We start from the raw sequence: 25699 nt of genomic DNA on the forward strand, positions 1-25699 counted from the left end.
GAAGGGTTAACCCGCTGATTTGAATGTAAACAATGCATGAGATTATAATTCACTGTGTTTAAAATTATAAATACGATACTAAAATGTGAATATTACATGCATTATCATTGGTTACAATTAAGCGGAACACCAGTTTAATCAAAATCCGGTTTATTTTAAATATAGCTGTAATTTTTACCTCAGTAAATGGATATATACTGTACAGAGCTAGGGCCAGCTGGGTGTAAAGATAGGTAGTGGTGCGTAGCGCTCTCAGTGTAAAGAAGTGCGGGCTATTTAAAATCCTTGTCCAGCTTTAATTTTATCGCGATTTTTATGAGAATTTTCATTTAATAGGTATTGGATTGTTCTTGGCCGCGAAAAAATGAAACCCCAAAGAAACAACCTGCGATAAAAGAGGGCCGACAGTAATGATATACAGTAAGAAAATATTGATAGAATGTGACTTGGATAATTCAGTATAATGACACAGCAAATAAATCTATGGATACTTCGCTTTTCAAGTTTGTCCAGATCATGTTATGTTTTTCTCGGCCGTAGGCCAACGACTACTTATACTGCCTTTATTCATTAGATTGAACCCCTTTGTTACTGTTTACCCTATCCTGGGTAGGTAAAAGCAAGAAGAAGCCTTCCTTATTTCTCCTCTGCTAAAATAAGGGGTTATTTTAGACTGCCACACTTGTAATAGTCCTCTAAAAGACCCTCAAAATTAAGGGTAACTACCATTCCTATCTTAATAATCAAAGAGTAATACAGTACAGCATTTCAAAGTTTGCAAAACTAGTGTACCGATTCGTCAAATGCCTCATAAGCAGGAAAGACTACTACATATTCACATCCATACTACAGGTTCAAGAGGTACAGTACATTACAAAGCTGAATAATGTTTTTAAGGAAGGACTATGTACATGACCTAATAAACTCAAGACAATGTACTCGCAAATCATGCAAACCATCATTAAAAATAAATAAACATCAGTGACACTAAAAACACTACAAACACATCCATTAAAATTCCTGAAATTAGACAGGTATTGAATGAATACAGACGAATATGTCAATAAAAATAGGTAGTGGTAAAACTGGTTCAAAATTAATTCAACATCATCCTAATGTTAATAATTTATTATACCTTAATTCTTTTATGGAATACCAATAAATATTTACCTGGCCAAGTTTCCCTTGGGTCCTGCATCTATCATAATATCCTTGTCTATGGTAAGGAAGTAATAATTTTCTTCCTTCACTTTATGCATTTCTTCAATGCGTCTATGAAATTCTTCATCATCTATGAGTTCTCCAACATACTCAATAACAAACTCCCCTGAAAAAAAATATATGAAATGATAAATATTACTTTCTCAAACCAAAAATTAATTTTAAAAAGATATCCATACTCACCTTGATGTTCATATTGTTTTCATCTCCAAAATCTTAGCATGACAAGTTTACCACCTGAATATTGAAAAATCACAAGTATTCCTTATCTCCAATAGTACATTAATACCTCTAGTAGAGCAATGAGACCAACATGGCTTGCTGTGCATGTCATATAGTCTTCTTCAGTCTCAAGTCCATTTGGTTGAATGCAGGTATGTCAGACATTGTTTTTATTTGTTTTTTGGGATTTGAAAGATATATTCATCAAGATTTGTTAGCAATTGTAACAGAGATAATTGTTTTTGGCTGATCAAGATCAGCACTCTCATCTCGAGGCAGGGACAGTTTTGTGATTGATTCATTGTGAGGAGTGCAAAAGCCTCACTGTTCCTTTTGGAATGTATTTCGTGGTTACTCATCAGATTTAAGTTCAAATGGAAATCAGAATGAGAACTAGGCTAGTTGAATATCGAGGGGATGATGATGACAATGCCACTCCAACCTTTATTTCTGCAACAGCTCTAATGAGTCTAGTTTTGATAGGCATGAGCTTGTAAAGTTTTTAATCTCATTACCTTCTGTAGAAGAAGATTAGAAAGCCATTAAGATTTTAAGGGTAACATTTCTACCCTAACCAGCCATGTTTCAAACCCTAACCTAACTTACCACGTGGTAGCTAGTGGATTTAGTGTACGAATCTAGTAATGGTTTTGATGGTACACACCATATCGCAAATTCAAAATCCTCTCATGGAGTCTCCAATTCATTTCAAAGATAATTTTATATGCAAAAATTGAAAAAAGGACATTTTCATAGCATTTTAATTTCTTATATGCATTTATTATTTTATTAATATAGAGAAGATACTTTCCATTGTGACTTTTTCAGATGAAAGTTTTTTGTCAATTCAATTGTTTAAGATCTCATTTTGAAATTTGACTTTAAATTTGTCTTTTTAACTAATAATCAATATTTTAATATTCATTTTTGGGCTCGAGCCATGTCGTCCTGATGGAAGTTCCCTTCGGCTGCTTCCTACCGTGTAATATTTCTGCAAGTGATATTACAAGAGAATTACTGTCAGGTATCACAGGGTTCCAACCCCCTGAACGACCATCTGCAGATATCGTGTATAATCAGGGATGTATCCTAAGATAACCATAGATATCTTAACCTAGTCTAATCCACTAAGGGGAAGGATAAGTGAGGAGCCGTTACATATCCTATCACCTTTCGGTGCTCCCATACGTCTCTGGCGCTTCACTCCTTTGGTCGCAGCTTCACTTTACTGTTCTATTGGTTGTTGTGCGCTCTTTATCAGCTTATTTTGGAAGATTTTCTTCGTATGATGGCTTCCTCTTTTTCATCTAAGTTGAGTACCTACCCCTCTTTGCAGTTTGATTTAGCTGTAAATGATTTGGATCCCTACGGGGAAAATTATTTAGCTTTTATGATTGACGAAACCTGAGCGCTTCGAGTCCAGCTAGCTTGGGCGTTGGGTTTCGTACCCGATCGTTCTTATTTTCGTGTTTACTTGTTTTATTGTGTAAGTTTCACGTTAGCTAGTAGTTTACCCGATCGTCCTTATTTTCATGTTTACTTGTTTTATTGTATAAGTTTCACGTTAGCTTGTATTTTTTTAGCATTGCGATGCTTTGGACTCTATTTTAAAGTTTGCATTTACATTGCATTTTTGTAATTTGTTTTTTTGTGGGTGCGTGTCAGTTTCGGTTAGCATAGCCTTGAGACAGTTACTTTTTAGTTGAAGAGGGACTCGCCAATGTCGTTTTGGCCTTTAGTTCCGGACTCGTTTACAGTGATTTTTTCCCCTGGGAGGTGTTTTCCTCAGTTATACTAGTGTTCTGAGTTTTTTTTATCCACTTGCTGGCGATTTCTCGGTATTTTGACTGTTTAGGATCTTGGCCATCGTGCTACAAGCATCCGAGAATTTCAGGGCTAGGTATGAACAGTTTTTAGGGCTCCCCTGTGCAAAGGGTGAGCTCATTTATTTGAATATAAGTCGGTTCGCTGGCTTTCTGTACTGCCATTTTCTTTAGCCCCTGGGATTTTCTTTTGATTTATCGCATTCAGGCCTAGCCTATCCTTCGACGGCGTCTCATTGGTCCGCCATGCTACATTCGTTTGACATTTCTCATGCTGGGTTCTGGCAGTTCTTTCGAGTTCCTCTTTGCGAAGGGTGAGCTCAAAATGTCGGTGCGCTGACTCTAGTGTTCTGCTGTTTCCTAGCCTCTGGGATTTTTAGATCGAATTGCATCTGACTTTGTTATTTACTTTAGTTTTTGGGCATACTAACCCCACGTTGTTACCTCTCCCTGCGGTTGGTCTTCCCGATACTGACATCGACCTTAGAATTATCTATATGATGCTGTGTTTTTGTAATTGTTCTTTGAGAGGCCTAGTCCCTTCAGGTTTCTGGCCCTCCAGAGCCGTCAGCAAACCTCTCGATAAGGAGTGAGTTGTTAGACTGACGGCAGTGCCGCTACTACGATTTTTGTTGTCTCCTACGGCATTCCCAATCTTAGTCTTGTCATAGTGATACGTCGCTACTTACGGCGGTTTCGCCTCTAACGCCACAGTCTCCTTATACGACATTACGTTTCTGCGGCAGGTCTAGCCCCTTAATAGGGAAATGTTTTTATGCCTCCGCTCTGGGAAGAGCCTGGGGTTGACGACAATGCCATTACTACCGGCAACATTTGTACCTTTATGGCATACGTTTTTTCCTTCCTTTTGAGACCGCCTTCTATAAGGTGGGTGCTCAACTATCTGTTGAGTACAATTCCAAATGAACATAAAGACCTTATTTCTACTACTTGAGGTTTCTTTATGTATGATGGCCATGGAGGTCTCTTACGAAAGGTCTTCCGTGGCTAGGCTTAGAAATAACCACTACGTCAGGTTATTTGTTTCTATCAATTTACCCAGTTCCCTTTGAAGGTGTGGATTGGATTTGTGATCGGTAACTTTACAAGTTGGATCATTTACTGGGCTCTTTCTTGTAAGATTATGGATTAGAATTTTAGTCTTTAGTTGCTACGGGCAGTTGCTCAAGTATCGATGCGTCGATATTGTATCCTATCTGGTTGATGGCCTTGTTGCCTTCTGACTAACTTTTCTCTGCGGAGATATAGAAGCTAGGGTTCTTTTATGAGCATACTCTTTCCTTCCACCCCCCCCTAAACCAAACACATATATTGTTGTTAAGAGTAGCATCTATCAATTAAAGACTAATTGTTCCAATCTAATGTCATTAACAGGGGTCTGGATATTTTGGTTTTTATCTCATACTTTCTCACCAATTGCAATTACACACAATTTGGGGATTACTATTCCCTTTTTATTGTCATCATAGAATGTTATTAATCCATTCTTTTCAGCTTGGTGATTCACAGAGACCATTGTACTCAATCTTTCTTTTTCTCCTTACAGGCGGGGTCTTCGAAGGAGATGCACTGCAGAGTGCAGATTTGTGCCAGGACCGTGAGGCATCCCTGCAGTCATGATTCCTGCAGGACCCATGCCAAGTGCCGGAGGATAAGGGGTCCAGTTTCCTTCTGGGACCCTCAGGACTGCAGTATGTGCAAAGATCTGCAACACTCTGGATGGATATCAAAGGATATCTCCGACGACGACCGGATGTTCTTCCAGAGATCCCTTCGTACCTAGGTCAGGGGATTTAAGAAGAATGCTGACACGAAGGCTCCTTACCTTCCATCTACAGAGTGGAAGGATATCCTCTTCCCTAAGACGGTGCCGGATTCGGTATTGGGTTATTCCCAGCCTAGGCCCATACCAACCGCCCAGTTGTATGTGGATGAGGCTTTAAGTGCCATGAGCCTCAACCTTGATAATATGTCTACGGTTTTCTCTCTATCCCCGGGTAGAGAAACTGCTCTTCTGTCAACCGTGGAATCAGATGACGAACCTCTCCCTCGGGTGGATGATTCTTATCTGCCTAAGTTGGATGATAATAGTAGGGGGTCTGTAAAAGACTCGGTTTATTTCCGCCGTTTCAACTACTACAACCACAGCGGTTTCCCTGTCTACGGTTACAACCACATCTTCCGTGTCAGGTGCCACACCTATTACTGTTCCTCCTCCTCCCTTTGTTGAGCCAGTAGAACCAAAACCACCTAAATTTCCAAGTACTTTGGTTGACACGTCCCTCTTAGCTAACATGAAGGCTTTGACTCAACAATATCAAAGAATGATGTTCAAAGCCTTGCGTGAGAAGATTCGGGCTTTGAAGTCTCTGGAGGACCCGGGTAAGGCTAAAGTCTTGCCTTCTCGGCTACCTTTCTGTACTCAACAGAATCCCTGGAGGTACGCGGGTCTTGCGGTACTTTCTGAGGGGATCCTCCACATTGGAGAAGGGTTAGGCTCCTGGCCGATAGCCGAACTGGAATTTTATCCAGATATTGAGGCCTATCCCTTTTGCTATGTGAGGTTGGATGAAGGAGTCCCATTGAGAGATGACACTATCCCCCAAAAAACGATCCTTCTGGAACACACTAGAGCCCAGCACCTGGCCGTGAAGGAAATGACGACAGCAGGGTGTATTAACACACTACTAGGTGCTTTTGGTAAAAGGTTAGCCACCTTTGTAGCTCCAGATACAATGGTCTTTCCTTTTGCTTCGAAAGGTTTTGTAGCTGTAGAAAAGGCCATCCGAGAAGCTAAATCTCTCCCGGTGTTGGAAGAATGTAGACCTGTGTCGCTCGTTCTTCCACATGATGCTGACCATTGGATGGATGTTCAGTTTACCTTTTCAGAAGGTAAACTGGATAAGGATGTAGCCAGTTGACAATTTAATGAAAAATTGCCTAGGATTCCTGAACATCTCCTTAAAGCTGAATTGGAGGCTAAGGAGAGACTATCAGCCTTGATGTCTCTCCAGTGCTTTATTGAAATGATGATTGGGAATTTTACCGATGCCCCAGACTAAGACTCATTTGGCTACTTTTAAGAAGGATCTCTATGCTTTATTTCAGGCTCGAAGAATCTGTAGAGAACATGTTCTCGCTTCAGCTACTATACGTCATGAGCTGAAACATCTCTTTGACACTTGTATATGGGGTAAAGATCTGTTTCCCAAAAGTTAGTGAAGGAGGTTTTGGATAAAGCTGCAGCCGAGAATAAAAGCCTCTTCCAGAGGTGGGGATTCTCTCTAAATAGAGAATTCACTCCTGGGGTAAGACCTCAACCAAAGAGGTCCCGCAAACCAGCCTATCTCAGGAGGTCGTTTGCACCTTCCTCTACCAGTGCTCCTCAGAATGTCTTTGCCGTTCCTCAGCCGGTGACCTCACAGTCTCCGGCTTTCAATCCGGCGTATGAGCAGGGGTCGCCGTCCTTTCGATCCCCTAAGAGAGAAAGGCAGTAGAGGCCGCTCAGACAGAGGTGGCAGATCAAGAGATCATGGTCATCGAGGCAGCAGAGGAAGTAGGGGTGCATATCCTCAGCTCAAACAATGAGGATACTCTGGTAGGGGGACGGCTGAACTTGTTCAAGGACCGGTGGGCGTTCAGTCCTTGGGCACAGAGCGTCATTTCAAACAGATAGGGTTGGAAGTGGAAGAAACAGCCTCCAATGCTCAGATTTTTCCAGAAGTCAACACCTCATCTGGAACAATATGTGCAAGACCTGTTAGAGAAGAGAGTTATCCATTGCACAAGATCTATGAAATTTCAAGGTCGTCTGTTTTGCGTGCCAAAGAAAGATTCGATCAAACCTCGAACTATTCTCGACTTGTCCTGTCTAAACCTGTTTGTTCAGTGCGACAAGTTCCGGATGCTGACTATTTCGCAGATACGGACCTTACTACCCCGGGAGGCTTACACCGTCTTTATAGATCTTACCGACGCTTATTGGCATCTTCCGATAGGTCGACGCTTCTCCCCCTACCTTGGTTTCAGCCTGGAGCGAAAGGCTTATGTATTTAGAGCTATGCCATTAGGGCTCAACATAGCTCTGAGAATTTTCATGAAAGTTATCGACGCAGTCGTTCAACAACTTCGGGTAAAAGGCCTTCAAGTAGCGGCGTACCTGGACGACTGGCTAGTGTGGGCTTCCTCAGCAACGGAGTGCACAGAAACAACCCCTCAAGTTGTCAAGTTTCTGCCGTCCTTAGGATTTCAGATCAACTTCAAGAAGTTGAGACTGGCACCAGCTCAGGTTTTCCAGTGGCTGGGGATTCATTGGAACCTAGAGTCTCATTCAATGTTCATACCTCCTTCCAAAAGTAAAGAAATAGCAAAGTCAGTCCAGTCTCTGATCAAGTCGGGAACGACCACCACGCGATGCCAGTCAAGGGTTCTAGGCTCTTTGCAATACGCCTCAGTAACAAACCCTGTCCTCAAAGTACGACTTAAGGATGCAAGCATAGTTTAGAAATGGAGAGCCTCCACAGCTCTCCGCGACCATCAGAAGACCACCCCGGTGTTACTCCGAAGGCAACTTCGACCGTGGTCTACTGACAAAAGTCTTTCACAGACAATACTGTTGCGCTTTTCTCCTCCAGTAGTCATTCTTCACACGGACGCCTCATTGGACGGTTAGGGGGGTCATACCCCACTCAAGAAAGTGCATGACAGTTGGTCTCAGATATTTCAACAACTCCACATAAATATTCTGGAGGCCATGGCAGTCTTCTTGTCCCTCAAAAAGTTACACTTGAAGAAGAACATTCACATTCGTTTAGTCCTCGACAACAAAGTAATAGTCCACTGCATCAACGGGCAAGGGTCAAGATCTCCCCAAATAAATCATGTAATGTTCGCCATCTTTACGTTGGCTCAGAGGCAAAGGTGGCATCTGTCAGCATCCCACCTTCACGGAGTACAGAATGTGATGGTGGACTCCCTATCTCGAACACACCCTCTAGAGACGGAATGGTCACTAGACGGAAAATCATTCTCTTTCATGCAGGATCAAGTCCCTGGTCTTCAAGTGGATCTGTTTGCAACGAGTCTCAACTTCTTCCCTGCTAAGTAGCACCAAATATGGATCTAGCAGCAGTGAGGTTGGATGCAATGAACCTGGATTGGAATCAGTGGGAGAGGATCTCCATGTTTCCATGCTTCAATCTTCTCATGAAGGTTTTGGACAAACTTCGATCGTTCAACGGGACAGCAGCCCTGGTTGCTCCTCTATGGCCGAAGAGCAACTGGTACCCCATGATGACGGAAATGAACCCCAAGTTGGTGCCGTTGCCCAAGGAAGTACAGAGGAAGATTGTCTACGCTTCATCATGGAAAACAAAAACCCTTCATCTGATGATTTTTTGGCATTAGCTATGGAAAAAAGGTTCAAAATTCAACGTGACAAGTTAGCGTTTGCATAAAATTATAAAACTTCCACTACTTTGACTCGGTATGAAACCGTGGAATAATGGGTTAAGTATGTTAAGGACAAGAATTCAGATTCTATTACCATAGCTTTTTGTTTGGGATTTTTGATTGACTTACACGTGCAAGGTCTAGCATCCTCCACGATATCGTCGTAAAAGTCAGCCCTTGCTAGACCCATTTCATATGCTTTTTATATTGACTTCAACTTGGACCTCTTTAACCGTCTTACCCCAAAGGACGTACTGGTACGTTTCACAAAAGCCATCCCTTTACCCCCATGGACGTACCGGTACGTCCTTGCAAAAAAATGCTATAAAAAATATTTTTTTTCATATTTTTGATAATTATTTGAGAAAATTCAGGCATTTTCCAAGAGAATGAGACCAACCTGACCTCTTTATGACAAAAATTAAGGCTGTTAGAGCAATTTAAAAATAATATACTGCAAAATGTGCTGGGAAAAAAATAACCCCCTGAGGGTTAAGGGTTGGAAATTTCCAAATAGCCTGGGGGTAAAAGGGTTAATAAGATTCCGAAAGTTTGTGCAAGGTTAAGGACGTCGGCTTCGCCAAAACCGGTCTCCTGATCTTTGGATAGTGTCACACAATTTGCTTCGGAAATTGACAATCAAACTGTCTATACGTGATCTGACTCAAAAAGTGATTTTTCTAATTGTTACGGCTTCTGGTGCTTATGTTAGTGAGAATGTGGCTCTCTCTAGAGACGAGGGTCACATTGAATTTGCGGGTAATGGTGAAGTTAACTTATACCTTGATCCTACTTTTCTGGCTAAAAATGAGCTTCTCTCTAAACGATGGGGACCGTGGTAAATAGTTCCCCTCATAGGTGATCTCACCCTGTGTCCAGTCCAGTGTTTAAAGGCTTATCTTTTGAGAACAGAGCATTTTAAAGGTGGTCAATTATTGAAAGGTGAAACAGTTGGATCAGATTTGTCTCTGAAACAGGTGAGAGCGAAGATGGAATATTTTATAAGAAGAGCGGACCCGGCTAGTACGCCATTGGGTCATGACCCAAGGAAAGTGGCTTCCTCGTTGAACTTCTTTCAGTATATGTCCTTTCAGGGTTTACAGGCTTATACTGGTTGGAAGTCCACCAGGGTGTTCTTCAAGCATTACATGAAACAATTGGAAGAAATGCCCTTTTTTGGTGGCCGCGGGTAGTGTTATCAAACCCGCTGCAGCGACATAGCACTCAAGTGTGTCCCTGGGCATTCTTCCAGCTTATTTCTTTTAATGAGTAAACTGTAGGTTTTTGTTTCATGATCATTAACAAAACTTTTTGATTTTCAGGATTCATTATCATATCTCTGAATGGCCTAAGTACCTGTTTTTCGATAGTATACCTATTTTAGTATCGGTTAAACAATAGTTCAAATTGTGTGTTTATTTATAAGACTATATATTTATTATTTGTCTTTTGTTTTATTTTTGTCATAAGCTCCTTCCAGTATTTTATGACAGAATAAATAATTTTTTACCTAATGACACCTTGTGTACAGATATATTAGGGATGTATGGTTGGGTACAAAACATGATCTCTATGCTTATCATATTATTTGTAATAATTCTTAGCTCTAATTTATGTAATAAAGGACTGTAAATTGATGCATGCCTTTTATTTCTAGCCCTAATTTCATTTTAGTGGCAATAAAATTAGTGTGCCATTTTTATTCTTTGTCCTTCCTGAACATGTTGATGTATGTTAGGTATTTTGTTCCATACACTTTACTCACTGAGCTTACTACAGTTTTAGATGTTTGACATCTCACCATTGATATTAGATGTCTTCCCCATGGTGGAAGGTGATGGTCCAAACCGGATCTATCTCCTCAACAGGCCATCATACTTTTCAGATATAGTTTTATTATGGTTCAGGAATAAAGGTGGAGATTGATACCTATGCTTTGTCGGAGAAATCCGGTCTGCATTTTTTGCTATGGGGACCTTTATTCGAGGCCTCCTACCGAGTAATAGGCAATTCTCTGGTACACTTCCATCAGGACAACATGGCTCGAGCCCAAAAAAGGGATTTTGACGTAGGAAAAATCTATTTTTGGGTGATATAGCCCTGTCGTCTTGATGGCCCACCCGTTACTGCGTTTCTCCCTCCCCAATTCCTCGTAGGATGCTTCTAGTTCCTCTGCGATGTGGAATGAAGCGCCAGAGACGTATGGGAGCACTGAAAGGTGATAGGATATGTAACGGCTCCTCACTTATCCTTCTCCTTAGTGGATTAGACTAGGTAAAGTCTATTGGGGGTGCAAATATCTATGGTTATCTTAGGATACATCCCTGATTATACACGATATCTACGGATAGTCGTTCCGGGGGTTAGAACCCTGTGATACCTGACAGTAATTCTCTTGTAATATCACTTGCAGAAGTATTATTCAGTAGGAAGCAGCCGAAGGGAACTTCCATCAGGGCGACATGGCTCGAACCCAAAAATAGATTTTTCCTACGTCAAAATTCCTTTTATTCAAATTCAAAATATCTGCCTTTTCTCTGAAACTCCTGTCAAAATTACCTGAGACTGCACTAATAAATTTTGCACACAGTGGAACAGACGTTTACTTAACAAGTGTGGTTGGATGTACATGGTACACACTTCTTGAGACAGACTAAACATCAACTTGACAGGCAGAGAAGCACTACTAAAACCTCAAAAACCAACAAGTGCCTGCCATATTTAAAAAAAGGAATTGCCTTTCTATTCAGCATGATTGTTAATTAGATTTTTATCAGGTTAAATGGATACAGTGGTATCACAATTTAAAACCAAACTTATTCCACAAAGACAACTTCGAGAGAGACGTTTAGAAGTGATCTACGTTTTGAATCTCTTTTAACTGTATGGTAATTGCCAGTTTCATGTTACAGGGAGGAGTTTCTTTACTACTTCAAATAGCTAAAACATCTAGTTAAGAAGAAGCCTTTTAATGCTTTTTTCATGTTTTGTGGCTCTTTGGCTCAAGTTTGAATTAAATCTTTATTATGGGATATCAAATGCTCTCGACATAAATCAAAGTTATGTATGATGTTGGGGTGCCATTTGTTTACCGTTTTTGTTATAATTTTGTTGGACTTTCAATGGGTTTATGGTCTGTCAGTATTAGGTAAGTGCAGGTCACTTTCTAGGATTGCAGTATATTTTGAGGGATAACCGTTGTGCAGTCATATTGTCGAGTCCTCTCATCACGATCCTTCTGAGATCGAGAAGAGGAAAACTGATATTGAAATGTTCTATAACTCGACGAAGGGGGCTGTAGACCCATTTGATCAGATGTGTGCTACATCTAATTGTATTCGTAAGACATGACGCTGGCCACTGTGTCTCCTTTATGGGATACTGAATATAGTAATGGTAATTTCCTATATTCTGTACACATCCATACCCTTCTCCAAGCAATTACCAAGGTGAACTTTTCTCAAGGAAATCGCCTTTGTTTGTTTACTCCCCAAGTGCGACATCGGTATGACACGTCTGCTGGCAAATTTTTCAAGCGGCTCCATCAACTAATGCTTGACACTTTGAAGCTGAAACTTTACCCTGGACTTGATATTCCTTGTGGCCAAATCAAACTGCCAAAAAGGGTTAGATGCCATAGCTGCCCATCCAAGGACGAACACAGCCTGTTTGAAGTGTCGCAACCCTGTGTATCTGCAGCACCAAACTGTGTTGTCCAGATTGTGTTTGATGGTTGTTCTGGGTAAGAAACTTGAATAAATAATTGTATTTTTTACTATTCAATAATTCATAAAATTGCATATTATCCATTGTTTTTATAAAACAGTTTATAATTTCTCCTGTTTTTGTAAGTTTGTACCTTTATGACCATTATTTTATTCTTTTAATTGCAAAATAATTTACAAACTTCATTCTAGCTATCATAAGATTTTTATGCAAATCCTCGAACAATTATATAAGTAAATAACTCGCAGATATCGACATATCTTTCTCAATTTCAGGTAGTAGATTTGGCCTTACGAGGTGGTGTGTTTCGCGGACATTTTGTGAGTATATCCGACAGGTAAGCTGGCATAGCTCTGTGTATTCCTTTTTTTTTTTTTTTTTTTAATATAAAATTTCAGCAATGGATATAAGGATTGTTCTTGAAAATTTTCATAGTAGAACTCAGCAAAAAAAAAAAAAATTCCCATTTCAAGAAACGTTCCCTTGTGGTCCCCCCTCCCCTCAATTATCGTAGAATAAGTGCTTAGAATATTTTTAATTTATTTCCATATTTAGATTTCAGGCAAACATTTTTGTCGTATTTTTTTTATACTTATTTTTCTACTTTATTTTTGATAAATTTTAATTTTGGAATTAGCTTTTTCTGGGCTCAACCTGTGCCGCTTCGTGAAATGCTCCTTTATCATCATTTCTAAGGTATATAACTGCTATATATTACCAGAGAAAAAAGTTGCATAGGAATGCCAGGGATGAACCCAGCTCACTCACCTAAATTAGGTGTCGGTATATAGTAACTGGGGCGTGAAAACCACTATCAGAGGTCTCGTGCCATTTAGATATCTCCTCTTCAAATATCCCCGTTACTACGAGGTGCCGTTCTACATTCACTACTGATTGCTACTACCACTATCTCCACCCACGCCAACTACGTCACTCCTTTCATAGCATCTTCGGTGTTTACCCGTGCATTCCTTTGCTTGTGTTTTTGGTTCTTTTGAGTGCTCTTTTGCGCGAGATGTCGGACGTTCAAGCTTCCTCATCCAAGTTAAGTACTAGAACTATAAATTTTGAGTTTCTGGAGGTAGCGATGCTTTTATTTTCTTTGTTATTAGTGTCAACAAGATTTCTCGGGTTGAAGGTTCCGCTCCACGGCAGCCATGCTTGGTTTCGCAACCTCCGCATCTTGTTCTTGACGTTTTGCAATTGGTCCCCCATACTAATTGTAACTCGTTTTGAACCTTATCGCGCTTGCTCAATACCGATTCACATTACGCGATACTTTTATTCAGCTTTAATCGCTATTTCATTAATATTGGAACGTATATTTTAGGTTATGGGCTTGCTTGCTACCCTTCTAGGCCGAGTACCTTGAAGGCATATTTGTCGCCGTGTCATGGTGTCTTATTATGCTAGGATTGTTTACTCTTATTCATTCCTACCACCTTTAGATAAGAGTTAGGTCCTGTTTTTTGTTGGAGAGGGACTCCAGGATAGCAGTTTATTATTTTACGTATTTTTATCCTGCCGATCGGCATCTTACCCGATCGAGCCTTTGTGTTGCAGTACCCCCGTCCAGTTCGGTAGCTACCCGAGTCTGGTGGGCTAGGCCTACTTTCCTCATTCATGTTGTTCTGATGTTCTCCTGTGTCCCTCTCTTACTGCTTTATTTTAGCTTTATTTTGCATGCCACATAACGTAGTTCTATATTATTTGTTTCGGTCATTTTACCAGTTAATTATGATCATTCTATTTATGTTGGTATCGCGTGGATCTGTTTTGGTAGGTTGGTACTCCTGTCCGCTCTCAGACCCACGTGATCACCTCGACCCATCCGTTGGCTTGTTCTCGCTAGCTTTCCCCCCCATACCCTCATCCCTCTCCCGGGATACCCCATGTCTCATTGAGACTTCGGAGATCAGATGTTTGTTTTTGGTCGAGTACGCTCGCCTCCCTCATCCCCCCCCCGGATACTTCATGACTCCCTCCCTTAGAGTTTAGCCGAGAACAGCTGTTGGGGTCTTAGTCGAGTACGCTCGTTTTCCATGCTTTGTCGTAGCCATGCTCTCCCCGGCCGCTCTGATTGGCCCTCGGGTGGCCGGGAAGATTACGGGTTGCGTGTTAGGTTTTCTTCAGCGTGATTCCCTCGTTATGTAACGTATCATGATTTTAAGTTGCCTACTACCACGTAGGCTATTTATCAGTTTGAATCACGGAAGAGCCTGGCGGGGGTCAGAGAATCCCCCCTCCCTCCCTTCCCGACTCCCCTACCCCGGTAGGCATGTTATGACCCCCCGGTCTAACTCGGTTGACTACCCGGAGCCAACAGGAGGAATGTTAATTACAACAGTTTTATTTTTATATATACATCCCCGGCACTGACGGGATAGTATATCCTCCAGTATGACAATATTAATATCATTGGATGATCATAATTAAATACAGAATTGTTTATATTGGTATCAATTAGTTTTATACATAGTATATTACCCCGGTATTCTATTCCAGTTAATTTTAAGTACCCGGAGCCTCCGGTGATCCCCTCGGGATACTTACGTACTATGGGATACTCGCTTTTTTTCTTGCAGATGGTCCGGTGTCAGATGACAGCCTGTGCTGCTGTTTTGCAGCAGGCATGTGGACATGGGGTCTGCCGGTCCCATGCCCCGTGCGCTGTTCAAGTCGGCGACCTTCTGGTGTGGCACCCGGACAACTGCGAGGTCTGCTACGGTCGGGTATCCGTGCTTACCGCTGATTCGGTAGGTGTTCCTGTCGATCTGCACTATATTTTAACTTTGGATATAATCTGACTTAGATTTTTTCCTTGTTAACTCCTTTGTAATATATCCGATTGAGTTAAGATAATTAATTTTGGTTTATATATATACAATTTTGCGACGGGTTGACCTGGAATATTAGTAACAGAATATTCTCTTTCAGAGTTCGCAGTCTTCCAAGAGTTCCGCCCTGTCGACCCTCAAGATCTGGGTCGGTGGGTTCGCCTGGAACGTCAAGGCTAAGCAGCCTTATGTACTCTCTGAAGAGATGTGCACCCTTATCTACCCAAATGCCAAGATGTCAGCGGCGGTCCCCATCATCGCCACTATTAGTGAAGCCTTGCTCCTATCAGAGGACCAAGAAGGACTGGGGGAGACGGTCTTGGAGGACGTTGCGGCCATGAACTTGGATCTAGAGCCCATGGCTTTGGACGAACCAGATCTAGGTAGGGAGGTAAGTGAGGCAGGTGGTACACGGTCTAAGATCCCTATCCTTAGCCTGTCTTTATCTACTTCTTCTGTTTCTTCCTTCCAGGGGTTTACTGGGAAGCACGTGGCTGGGGTCAGGCCACGCCCAGTAGTCCCTAAAGTTAAACAAATCAGAAAGACCCTAACAAAGACTCCCAGGTCTTCCAAGTTACCCAAACCAGCCAAGCCTTCATCTTCTAGGATACCTAAAGATTCAGCTGTAGCTACTTCTTCCTCCTTTGGGTCGAGAGCGAAGAGCAGCTCGAAATCTAAGACCCCGGAGGCCCCCTTCGACCCGGCGGCCTTTTCGAGCCAATTGATTGAGCAAATTGGTTCCCTTATGGGCACCCTCACACAGAGAATGCAAAACCAGGAGAGTCTCATGGAGAATCTCCTGATTTCCGGGCTGCCTCAGCAGCAGCAATACCTCATCCCAGACGCCTCTAAACTCCCGGAATTTGTTAAGAACAATCCGTGGCGGATGGCTTTACATTCTCCCTTCAAAGATTGCATGCTAATCATCTAAGGGTGTGGCACCCGACCAGTAGACTTTGAATTCTACCCACCGGGTCTCCAGTTACCCTTCCCTGGATTTGCGCGCTTAACTGAAGAAGCGCTCGTAAGGTTGGATAAGGTTCCGAAGGAGACCGTAATATACCCCAAGGAACAGGCACAGTCTGCCTGGGTCCGGACTCTAAACGAGTGGGAGTGTGTTAACACCATGTTAACACCTCATAAGAGCTCGTATACGATGTTCGTGGTAGAGGAGCAAACTCCAACGCCTTGTACCACGAAGATGATAGATCTGGCACATCAGGCTGTAAACGAAGACATACCGTTGCCACAATTACGGGAAACGGATCTGACTTCCCTCCTGTTCTCGGGAGATCACGATTGCTGGACTAACGCCCCAGCGACGTTTACAGCAGGAAAGTTGAGCGCTGACTGCGTCTACACAGTTCAGCGGGCGGCTACCCAGACTTCCAGATTCCTTGATACGACTTGAGTTCGAGGCCCCAACGCGTCTGAGTAGGTCCATCAACTCGGCTACGATGGCGGAAATGTCCTCTTTAGTTTACGAAGAGGAACCCCTTTTCAAAATCTTGACAAAGTCGTTACTTCAGACATTGCTGTCCGACGCATACGACTTCATTCTGGCCAGACGTACATGTCGGAAGCACATCTTGGCTGAAGCATCTATCAGAAATGAGCCTAACAAGCTCATCAAAGCCCCAATCTGGGGTCCGGACTTGTTCCCTGAGGACATGGTGAACAACGTCCTTAGCGAGGCTGCGAGGGTTAACCAGAGCCTCAAGGTCCAGTGGGGTCTCATACCCAAGCGTAAGTTTGAGCCATCCAGTAACCAATCTAGAGGCAGGAAGAGACTGAGGCCTTTTCAGTCATTCCAAAGCCAACAGTCCCAACAAGTGGTCCAGACCATCCCGGTAGCACAAGGGAGTCAACACTCAACATCGAAAGCGCAACCCCAACAGCAATACGTGTTGGTCCCTCAAGCTCAAGTCGCATCTACCTTCTACGCAACTTCCCCAGCCTTTAACCCTACCTTTGAGACACAAGGCGTGTTCCATAGTTACAACAAGCACGCCAGAGGTAGTGGGGCGAGAGGGACCTTTCGCAACAGAGGCAGCGGAAGAGTCTACTCTAGAGGCAGAGGATTCCGCGGAGCCCGGGGAGGTAAATCCACTGCAAACCATTGAGAATCCTCAGGTAGGGGGAAGGTTGTACCTCTTTCGGAATCGTTGGACATTCAGCATAATTTCCAAAGGTCTGGGGTGGAGTTGGATAGAAGGGCCCCCTCCACCAACCAGTTTTCATTAACATCCAACGGAAGAATTAGTCCTGTATGCAGAAGATCTGTTACAAAAGAATGCAATAAAGGAGGTAAAACATTTGAAATTTCAAGGTCGCTTGTTCAGCGTGCCAAAGAAAGACTCAGACAAGCGAAGGGTAATCTTGGACCTGTCTCATCTGAATTCTTACATTCAATGCGACAAGTTCCATATGCTAACCGTCTCTCAGGTGCGGACCTTACTTCCCCGTGGGGCCGTCACCACCTCTATAGATCTTACAGACGCTTACTATCACGTTCCGATAGCAAGGCACTTTCATCCATTTCTAGGTTTTAAGTTAGGCAACCAAACATAAGCATTCAAAGTAATGCCATTCGGACTCAACATAGCACCCAGGATATTCACCAAACTAGCAGAAACAGTAATCCAAGAATTACGAACCCAAGGAATCCAAATAGTATCTTACCTAGACGACTGGCTCATTTGGTCAAACAGCGTCGAAACTTGCCTCATGGCAACAAACAAAGTGTTAAAAGTTCCTACAACAGTTGGGTTTTCAGATCAACTTCGAAAAATCACGTCTAGTCCCGGAGACGAAGTTTCAATGGCTAGGGATACAATGGGATCTGAGCACACACACACTGTGTATCCCAGTAAGCAAGAGGAAAGAAATAGCAAAGAATACAAAAAGTTTTCTCAAGGACAAACTGACGTCCAGGAGAAATCAAGAGAGAATCCTGGGTGCCCTCCAGTTTGCCTCAATAACAGACGTAGTTCTGAAGGCCAGACTGAAAGATATAAATCGAGTATGGCGTTCCAAAGCAAACAAGAAATATCGAGACAAAATAGCTTGAATCCCACCAATTCTGAGGAAGAGATTTCAGCCATGGACAAAAGCCAAAAATCTAGCAAAATCCGTTCCGTTAAAATTTCCACCTCCAAAACTGGTCGTTCACACAGACGCCTCTTTAACCGGCTGGGGAGGGTACTCCCAGTACAAGAAAGTCCAGGGACTATGGTCGAGAACATTTCGCCAACTTCATATCAATGTCTTAGAAGCCATGGCAGTATTGTTGACTCTAAAGAAGCTTGCTCCAGCCAAGAAGCAACATATCAGATTGGTGCTAGACAGCGAAGTTATAGTCCACTGCATAAACAGAGGAGGTTCCAAGTCAGGTCACATAAACCATGTGATGACAGCAATATTCTCCATGGCAGCATTGAACCATTGGCATCTGTCAGCGGTTCATCTAGCGGGAATACGGAATGTAGTGGCAGACGCACTTTCGAGGACAACTCCGCTGGAGTCGGAGTGGTCGCTGGACCTAAAGTCATTCAAATGGATTTTATCTCAGGTTCCGGGTCTCCAAGTAGACCTGTTTGCAACAGAGTCCAACCACAAACTAAAGTGCTATGTAGCCCCCAACCTGGACCCTCGGGCTTAGGCCACAGACGCAATGTCATTGGACTGGAACGATTGGGAGAGAATTTACCTATTCCCACCAATAAATCTGTTAATGAAGGTTCTAGACAAACTCAGAACTTTCAGAGGCCAAGTGGCTCTAGTAGCCCCCAACTGGCCCAAGAGCAACTGGTTTCCCCTACTGGTGGAACTGGTCTCCATCCTCAACAGATTCCCAATCCAATACTAACACAAGTAGTACAAACTAGCAGTGTGTTAGCTTCCTCAAGAATTCAGAGTGCCCTAACTTTATGGACTTTATGAAATTTGCAGCTCAAAGAGATGCAGATATTGATCCTCAGAATACCCTATTTTTGGAATCAGATAAAAGGGAATCCACCCTTCGACAGTATGATTCAGCTGTTAAGAAACTTGCAAAGTTTTTAAGGGACTCAAAGGCTGAGATGATGACTATGAATCTGACAGTCTCCTTTTTTAGAACTCTATTTGAATCAGGCCTGGCGGCTAGTACTATTACCACAATTAAATAAGCCTTGAAGATTTTTCAAATTGGATTTAATATTGACCTTACAGATTCATACTTCTCATCCATCCCGAGAGCCTGTGCCAGATTGAAACCATCAACTCGTCCTAGCTCAGTTTCCTGGTTTCTCAATGCTGTATTTAAATTGGCTTCTGACACTCCTAACGAGTCTTGTAATTATATCCCATTATTAAGGAAAACCTTGTTCCTAATGAGCCTAGCATCTGGCGCCAGAATATCAGAACTTTCAGCTTTGTCTAGAGATCCAGGTCATATTGAATTTCTCTCGTCAGGGGAAAAACTAATTTCTCCAGACAAAAGATTCTTAGCAAAGAATGAGGACCCTCAGAACAGATGGTCCCCCTGGAAGATTGTTCCACTTCTGCAGGACCCATCTCTGTGTCCAGTAAACACTCTGAAAGCATATTTGAATAGAACTTCCAATAAGTCCTCAGGGCCCTTATTTATTAGAGAGAATGGAGGAACCATTACTCTGAAAGGAATCAGACAGCAGATTCTGTATTTCATTAAACAGGCTAACCCGGATTCATTCCCACATTTTCACGATATACGAGCTGTAGCTACATCTATTAATTACTTTCACCATATGAAATTCGATGAACTTACAAAATATACAGGCTGGAAGTCCCCAGCAGTTTTTAAACACCACTATTTGAAACCTTTGGAAGCCCTAAAATTTGCAACAGTGGCAACAGGGAATGTGGTTCTTCCTGAAAGTCATGATCCATAACCATTAAGTCTTGTTCTACCCTTCTCTTTCCCCCTACCTGCCTTACTTATTGTCCCTAATATCATTTTGTTTTGTTTTTCACCTGGGCTGCATCCTTACGGTGCATTCTTATGTTTATCAAGTCTGTAAATAGTTTTAATCATCCATAGATTGGAATGATTGTTGTAATTACCTTCAAGATTGTAAATAGTTATTTAATCTTACAGTTTTTTGGGCATTGTATTGCACTTTCCCCCTTTTACTTCCATAGTTTGGAATGTTTGTTGCAATTACTCGACTTACCCTTCTATCCTTTATGATAAGGAATTAGACAACTCATTTGAATACTTTGTACTTTATTTTTACTATTTGTATTAAATCATGTTTTTTGATATTTTGACTTTAATTTACTTTCCTTCTCAGGTGTTGGTTCCAATCTTTGGGACCATTTCTCTTGTACTATTTCACGGAGCGGCACAGGTTGAGCCCAGGAAAGGGATTTTGACGAAGGAAAAATCTATTTCTGGGCGAGAGACCTGTGCCGCCCAGTGAACCCACCCTCTGCTTCCCTCCCAGAATGGGCCCAAGCTTGGGTGCTATGAGGAGTGACGTAGTTGGCGTGGGTGGAGATAGTGGTAGTAGCAATCAGTAGTGGATGTAGAACGGCACCTCATAGTAACGGGGATATTTGAAGAGGAGATATCTAAATGGCACGAGACCTCTGATAGTGGTTTTCACGCCCCAGTTACTATATACCGACACCTAATTTAGGTGAGCGAGCTGGGTTCATCCTTGGCATTCCTATGCAACTTTTTTCTCTGGTAATATATAGCAGTTATATACCTTAGAAATGATGCTAAAGGAGCATTTCACTGGACGGCACAGGTCTCTCGCCCAGAAATAGATTTTTCCTTCGTCAAAATACCTTTATTTACTTTTTTGGAAATTAGAATATTCTTTGAAATTTATTTTGATATTAAGATTGTGAATTGGCTTAAAGATTAATTTTTTTGTACGGTGGGTCGAGGTCAACCCATCGATACCTATGCAAGTAGGTGAAATAACAAAACCTATCTAGGGTTAAGTATGGTGGTTAGTACTTTGGAGAGGTCAGAAATGTTAGATGATTATCAAAAGTTTTTCAAAACTCAGCTACAAGACAGGATTAGTGAAAGGATAAATTTTAAGCCAAAAGATTTTGAAATACATATTTAGATTCCACAATACCCAAATATTAAGGTAGAGCCTAATACTACTACTAAAGTATGTCCTGTATTCATAATAAGCCTTCCTTGAATGAAGCTGCTATTGCACGAACTAGTTTATTGGATGAAATTGCACAATTTTCCCTCTACTTCAGATCTAACAGCATTGTTATATTGAGTGATATCAACAAGGTTATTTTACAGATAATGCTTGCAAAAGAGGGGGGATAAGAAATGTTTTGTTTCTTTATGATAGAAGGTAATGTTTAAGTTACCTATATATACTAGACGATCATTTCCAGATTTAATGCAAGTACTTTCATTTTAAAGAAACATGACTCATTTTGTGAAAAAGTGCTCTCAACTTCTTGAGATTTATTTATAAAGAGTATTCTGCCGATTTCCTCAGGATAAAGTATACCGAATACCTGTCACGGATGCAAGAGCGTGGTTTTTATTTCCGTTTCTGGAACTCTCTTGATAGAGTTGCAATCTCTTATTCAGGAAGACAGAAATTTTGTTACTCTTGGTAATGACTATCAGAAAGCTTTAGGTTTTAAGTACATTGTTAAAGATGATATTCTTAAATTGTCAGAGTAAATTGAATGTTCATGCTTGTACAGAAAGGGAAGTGTTATTTCTAATTTATAAAGTAGTTGATTAATTTGGACTTGTATTGCCTGCTACTACTATTATTATTATTACAAGCTAAGCTACATCTCTAGTTGGAAAAGCAGAATGCTATATGCCCAGGAGCTCCAACAGAGAAAAATAACCCAGTGAGGAAAGGAAATAAACTACGAGAAGTAATGAACAAATTAAAACAAAATATTTTAAGAACAATAACATTAAATTAAATCTTCCATATATAAACTCTAAATACATGAACAACAAGAATAAGAGAAATAACTTGAAATAATGTGCCCGAATGTACCATTAAGCAAGAGAACTCTACCCCAAGACAGTGGAAAGCCATGGTACAGAGGCTAGGACACTACCTAAGACTAGAAAACAATGGTTTAATTTTAGAGTGTCCTCCTAGAAGTGCTGCTTGCCACAGCTAAAGTTTCTCTTCTACCCTAACCAAGAGGAAAGTAGCCATTGAAGAATTATAGTGTAGTAAGTAATCTCTTAAGTGAAGAAGAATTGTTTGGTAATCTTGAGTGCTGCCAAGTGTATAAGGACAGAAGAGAATGTGGAAAGAATAAGCCAGACTACTAGGTGTATGTGTAGGCAAAGCAAAAAAAAAAAATAAGCAATAACCAGAGAGAGGGATCCAATGTAGTACTGTCTTGCCAAACAAAGGACCCATTACCTTCTAACGGTAGTATCTCAGCACGTGGCTGATGCCCTGGCCATCCTGATGAGAGAATTATGGTGTCAAAAACTTTCTTGGGAAGGATAAGTTTCAGATACATTACTAGGTGAGTGGAAAAAAATGTTGTTCGGCTTTTTATGTTAGATTTTCACAGGCCATGTGTTGATGAAAACTTAGTGAATTCCTTGTGTATTTTTGGGAATGCTTCCAAGGTTTGCTATGGATTTGCTATTTACAGTATAGTGTGTGTGATAGTATATCGCAATTGTTGTTAGCTGAAACTCAAGTAGCATCTTTAAATGAAGATTTTGCCTACTCCTGGAATTTATGGCAGTTTATTTAGCCTCAAAATACCTGCCTCTCATTCTTGATTCATTCAAATTTCTTTAATTCAATCAAGTAATTTGTGAAGTGGATTCACAGAGTGTATTACAATGGTTACATACTGATGCCATAGCAACCAAAAATATCTTTGCTTGTAATCGCATAAAGGATATTTCTCTATTCAAGAGGAACCTTCAGGAAAAGCATAGGTTAACAGTGAACTTCAACCAAGTCAAAAGTGAGGATATCTCCATGGATATTACAACAGCGTCAATATGTTACAGGAAATCAGTTTCCATACAATTTGTCTAATCATTAGGTATAATGTGAAATAGTTGTACAGTACACTAGCTCTTTCTCTGTGCGTGCGTGTGTGTGTGTGTGCTCGCTCCCGCAATCGCATACGGGTAGTTAATTTTTTAAAGCTTCATACAGTATTAAATTTTCAGTTCAATATTAAGCCTTCATATTTCATTAGACATTATTGTGTTTAATTGTTGTTTTATTAAAACACGTTTATATTTTATTTTTCATTTTCTTGATCATATCAATAATCAACAAATACTTTTGATTTACTTTCGGTTGGAATCAGCTGATCTCAAGGTCACGCTGCCGTATTACGATTATGCGCACATATAGTATGAATAACACCGATTCATATAATTTTCTTTACATTCAAAATCTCTTCATAATAAATATTACATCAGCGCCAATATATTATAGGGTATCACATTCTCCATACATTGTTTATAGACTTTATTACTAGTTATAAAAGGAATATGCACCTCTCTCTCTCTCTCTCTCTTTTCGTATTTTGATTTTTAATTCAGTTAAAATCACTTGATTTGCCTCTCGCTTTCCGCCAGAAATATGACGTCATCAGACTTTTTCCTTTAAATTTACGGTAAGTTGTACTCGTCTCATAACTAATGATACAGAGCACTAAAACACTTGATATCGTTACTGTGTTTCGATTATGGGAATGCTGTAATAAGATTACTCGGCAACATGATGAAAGGAAATCATTCGGTTTGTCAGCTCGCTTACGCCAAATACATGACGTCACAAGATACGTGACGTAAGCTCTACAATGACTTGCAAAATATGTAAATCCATTTTCTTTTTTCTTGCAAGAAATGAAAAGAAAATACTAACTTAACAAACAAAAGTATTTCATTTTTATAATGTAAAAGGAAATATATTATTTTCAAGAAAATATTTGCCCTATTAGTATATTTTCTTTATATAAACATCGATCCATTATCAGATTAAAAAAGTAGCGTACAGTCAAATTTACGCTACGTAGTACTCATGACAACCGATACAGACCTACAAAATACTTTGTATCGTTATTCAATATTTCGATAATGGGAATACTAATATTAATCGTTAGCCTATGGGAAGGAAATCACTGTATTGCCCGGACGCTTTCCGCCGGTGATGTGACGTCACCAGACATATAATATGAACTCGACAGATATTAAAACTTTTCTTAATGTATTTTTAACTGAAAATAAATACTGAATATTAACAATAAAAGAAAATAATAATTTACCAAGATAAATCAGTTTATATGTATACAAGAAAATAGATTATTTTCAAGGAAATATTCGTCCTATTTTCGATAAACTTGTGACGTCATCACCCTGAAAAAATGGTCGTAAAGTCGAATAGTCGTAAGTCGAGCAATACCTGTATATATCCGGGTCTGGATGTACTTCCGGAATACAACAGAAATGAACGACAGTAGCTTTGCTTGTCGAAAACTTAAAACCCATTCATATCAGCCCACTGAATAATTTTGTCGATTGAGTAGTAGTAGTTTGCTCTCAACCATTGCCATTCTAGCTCCAGCAAATGATATGGAGAGATCATTTACAAATAGTATTGTGAGAATTTCTTGAGGAATGACTGAGGATATCCCATTAATGGGTATCTGGGACGTAAAACTTAAGCTTGCTACCACTTAATAGGCAGTAACTGATAAAGTTGCACAAATTGCATATTGTATTATTTTTTATAAATTTATTAAATTCTAGCCAATTTTAAGGATCTGGGATTGTGAAGAAAATGGGTTATCAAAGAAAAGATGTAAAAATAACAGTACAGCAATTTACTGGACAATCAATGTAGTGAAACCCTACAATACACTTATTGGACTACGTGAAAACACTGTAATAGGCTCTTAGTCAACCGCACGTGGGTAGAGTTTACTTGGTTATGGAAGCTGGAGTTCACTGATCCTAAGACACCAATATTATGTGGATTTCAATCATCGCAGTGTGTCTGTTCCCTAACCGGTGCATATGGTTGAGGGTTGAATGTGTGTGTGTATATACATACAGTCGAATGTCGTTAATCACAGTTTCTTGCTTCAGGGCCAAGGAAAAAAAAAATAAAAAAATTCTTTGTGAAGATGGTTTACCCAACATTAAAAATTTGATTTCTAATAGTTGGCAACTGCATTGAGATGGCCAAGTACAATGCAATACCTATTGAATAAACATTCTCATAAAAATTGCAATAAAATTCAAGGTGATCCGTGATTTCAAATAGCCCACGCTCCTTTATACTGGGAGTGTTGCGCACCACTACCTATCTCTACACCCAGCTGGTCCTAGCTCTCTCTGTAGAGTATATCCATTTACTGTAGTAAAAA

General features: G+C 40.8%; 1 protein-coding gene across 3 annotated transcripts in view; it reads right to left on the reverse strand.

The window, feature by feature from the left end:
* The window catches only part of LOC137615274 (histone-lysine N-methyltransferase NSD2-like), a 521040-nt gene that overhangs the window by 75713 nt on the left and 419628 nt on the right, over positions 1-25699 (reverse strand). For all 3 annotated transcript variants that reach the window (XM_068345003.1, XM_068345002.1, XM_068345001.1), the window contains exon 16: positions 1171-1327. In XM_068345003.1, coding sequence (XP_068201104.1) covers positions 1171-1327 — 157 coding nt within the window. The remainder of the gene's footprint in view (positions 1-1170; positions 1328-25699) is intronic.

This window comes from Palaemon carinicauda, chromosome 21 (assembly GCF_036898095.1).
Source record: "Palaemon carinicauda isolate YSFRI2023 chromosome 21, ASM3689809v2, whole genome shotgun sequence".
NCBI lineage: Eukaryota > Metazoa > Arthropoda > Malacostraca > Decapoda > Palaemonidae > Palaemon > Palaemon carinicauda.